The sequence below is a fragment of the Gasterosteus aculeatus genome, chromosome 1 (assembly GCF_964276395.1).
Source record: "Gasterosteus aculeatus chromosome 1, fGasAcu3.hap1.1, whole genome shotgun sequence".
NCBI lineage: Eukaryota > Metazoa > Chordata > Actinopteri > Perciformes > Gasterosteidae > Gasterosteus > Gasterosteus aculeatus.
Genome location: NC_135688.1, coordinates 24847304 through 24850633, shown reverse-complemented (window position 1 = coordinate 24850633; position 3330 = coordinate 24847304). Strand labels below are relative to the sequence as shown.

The following is a 3330-nucleotide window of genomic DNA, read 5'->3' as shown; positions in this document are numbered from 1 at the left end:
CGTTAGTTTCTCAACACCAGTGGGTAGTGTTAGAAATTAATACTCATCGGAGTCATTAATTAACTCTTATAGTGTGATGTGCATACTATAAAAGGAGTTGCCCCATTAACACTATAAAGTGTTATTGCTGCCCCCCCCCACACCAAAAAAAAATCTTTAAATGAAATGTCAATAATTAGAAATACAAATGACAAGTTCACTACATTAACATTTTTATTTCATCAAATGCATCAACATTACCAAATATTTTTTCATTGCTGTACATTTATCTAAATGTAACAATAAGGCACTATGTTCGCTCTTTGACTATTGTCATTAGAGCATTGCTTGTCAAATGGTCTACAATAAGTCAGTGCCTTCACAGATATGACAGAAAACACATTCATTTGGTCTTCTATACAGTATGCACTAAAGTGGTCATCATAGTACATTGTTTGTACATTACAGGATATTATGAAAGCGTGCTGTTCATGTATTATAATATCACAGATCTTTTTGAACACAGGAAGATCATCGGTACATCCAGTGCATAAGTACAACCCAACCTGGTACTCAGTACCGTAATATCTGACCCACCTTGTACTAACATTTGAACAGGCGTCCAAATGTAATGTCTAAAGCTGCCACTGATGTGTGTGCCTTGCACGGGAGTGGTTTTCGGTCGATAATAAGATAGAACCTTTGGATATTCTTCTTTTGCTCACCGATGCAAAGGAGGAACGGTTGTTTGCGTCGACACTCTCAAGGAAGGTAGGAATACTGGCTCCTTCCTGTAGGTCAGTTAAGAGACATAAATTACTATAACATCTTGATCACATTTCTGCAGATATACAGAGCAAAACTGTCTCAGAATCCCAACATCTATTCAGGGATTCTTGGTGTAGGAACTTTTGCATACCTTAAGATATCTAACAAGACGGCTGGTTGCTTGAGCTGAACTGATCTTGGTAGTTTTTTTCTGGCCCCTTGAAGTTGGAGGGAGTAGATGCAGCAGCAAAAGGATTGAAGACAGATCACTGTCCCATCCTAAAGGCATAAAAAATGTATTTATTTAGTATAACACTGAAATATATATTTCAAGAAAACGTTTTATACTGACCATTGTTATCTTCAGACTCAGATTCAGTTGCTGACAGCAACTCATTCATATTCTTTGCAGTCTTGCAGTCTGTGATGTTTGGCTTGAAGAAAGTTGACCACTTGGACAGGAACTTCTGAGACACTTCGTCACCAAACATCATTGAGAAATCCTGGTCGATCTATAAACAAAGAAAACAATATTTTAATATACAGGTTCAAGCATACTTCACAAAATGAATGAAAGGTCAAATACTGAAATGGAAGATTGAAAAGAAGATTAAAGAGATTATAGTATAGTGCCGAAAAATATTATATTGTCCTGCACTGGACTATATTACTGTTCTACACTGGACAACTACAACCAAAGCAAAAGAGTTTTCTTACCAATCCAGGTACATCAAGAAAACGAGGGAACACATCCAGGAATGAAGATGATGCATCATCCCCAACCATCTTCTGTCGATACTGGAAAGTCGCTCTCATCTTCTCTTTGACCACAGATTCATTGCTGGAATGTCTTATTGTAGATATCGCCTCCTTGCACTCCTCACCAAATAGCTGTTGGCAGGTTGATAGAGATTCTCGCCTGGTTTTTGGACCATCCTGAAGAACGGTCTTGGAACGACCCCGCAAGCCAGCAAAGGTGTTGCGTTGAACCGTCTTGATCCTCCGTGAAATGAAGCCAGTATTACCCTCAGGATCATAGTAGTGTTCCTTTTTAAAGAAAGACCCAAACAGAGGCATCTCATGCTTCAATTTAAGAATAAGTTACTCAACACAAAAATTGTAGACAGTGAATAGACTGCAAAACATTTTAAAAAACAGGTTGAAAATGCAAGGGTGAGCAACCTACAAAAACTCATCTGAAACAAGATGAGTACAAACTAGAAAAGTGAAGAAGATATTGAAATCACACTGATTTGGTTTTCAGATAGAACTTACATATCCAAGTTTGGAGAATGGATCACGGAGGTATGGAAAAAGAGTCACAATTCCCAGTGCATAATTGGTCCTTACACTTGACGGTGGAACCCTCCTTTAAAAATAAGTCATAGTTTACTTTTAAGCATGTATGTTTTGTAAGAATAAATACACCCTTACCACTTATACAGAACAGCATTATTTTGCTACAACACATGACATAACCAAGTGACCTGCAATTCTTACCCATGTAGCTCTATCATATCTGCAACCAGGATGTTCACCATTTGTTTACTAGTGTTTATTAGTGTTTTAGTCTTATCATACTCATTGAAGACTTCTTCACCCTTTGGATTGGCCCTCAGAACACCCTCAACCATCTGCCAAGAAATATTACATTGTTATGGCATGCTTACGGTAAAAATTAGTTTTTTTTTTAAAGAATTTAACTTTTCTAATGACATTACTTTATACTGCGAATACATTTACAAAAAATAATTAATTTTGGATTTCAAATGTATTTATTCAAAGCTCTACCTGTTTTGCTTCATTCTGGTCCATTAACCCTGTTGGGTTCTTTCTTTTTTTTCCTTTTTCTTGTGGACTCCAGAATAACGGTGGAATCAGATGAATGGGATAAAGCTGGGGATAGTGCAGTCTGTGCCACTACCAAGGATGAATGGGATGAAGTTGGGGACAGCGATGTCAATACAGAGGAGGATGCTTGATCTGCAACCAGCTCAACATCCAGATCTACAAAATGGCAGACAGAACAAAGACAATTTAAATGTACCTATCAGTAACAAAACAATCTCAATCTTAAATAAAGCATTTAAAAAGTACTAAGCATATTATATTCTTCCTTAATTACTACCCAGTGATATATCATATGTATTTAAGACAATGATTGTCAAGTGTTACGCCACACATCGTATTTCTCACGCTGAAAAAAAAGTCCGCGCTGGCTCCCCTCCAACCTTCCAGACGGTGTCTGTAACCGTAACCGCTGCACGTAGTGTCCACGCCCGGTCAGCCGTGGCGTTCAGCCCCCCTCTTCAAAACTTCAGCCCTGCGGCGTTGAGTAACTATAAGCACAGTAAAACGTATTTGAGAAAGGAGTCCTTCCGATTAACTTTCCGATAGTAACTTCATATTAACTACCGACACTTCTGATAATCAAAATGTAATTTAGATATACATATACCCAGTCCTCGTATGAGAATATTTGCTTCCATGCAGCTAAGACGTGGGAACCGGTTCTGGCTCTTAGCTAGCCAGCTAACTAGCATTTATTTATTTGAAAGAATGTTGGCATTACTAAAGTACCGT

The 3330-nt window shown here is 38.0% G+C and overlaps 1 protein-coding gene and 1 long non-coding RNA gene across 2 annotated transcripts; one reads left to right on the top strand and one right to left on the bottom strand.

The window, feature by feature from the left end:
* Positions 1-200: 200 nt before the first annotated feature.
* LOC144397032 (uncharacterized) lies at positions 201-2678 on the bottom strand. The gene is made up of 7 exons (XM_078098226.1): positions 2539-2678; positions 2248-2381; positions 2023-2116; positions 1465-1794; positions 1100-1259; positions 899-1026; positions 201-770 (listed from the first exon to the last, which is right to left on the bottom strand). The coding sequence occupies exons 1-7, from the start codon at positions 2560-2562 to the stop codon at positions 615-617; spliced, it is 1026 nt and encodes a 341-aa protein (XP_077954352.1). The 5' UTR covers positions 2563-2678; the 3' UTR covers positions 201-614.
* On the top strand, positions 2307-2842 carry LOC144397048 (uncharacterized). Its single transcript, XR_013459198.1, has 2 exons — positions 2307-2418; positions 2612-2842. It is a non-coding gene; the product is annotated as an uncharacterized LOC144397048 (long non-coding RNA).
* Positions 2843-3330: the final 488 nt, after the last annotated feature.

Bases quoted from the DNA above. Each gene is read 5' to 3' on its own strand.
- LOC144397032 (XM_078098226.1), bottom strand. From the start codon at position 2,562: ATGGACCAGAATGAAGCAAAACAG. The intron at 2,382-2,538 runs GTAGAGCTTTGA...ATTTCTTGGCAG, and splicing joins ACCAGAATGAAGCAAAACAG to ATGGTTGAGGGTGTTCTGAG. The intron at 771-898 runs GTATGCAAAAGT...ACTGACCTACAG, and splicing joins GTCTTGTTAGATATCTTAAG to GAAGGAGCCAGTATTCCTAC.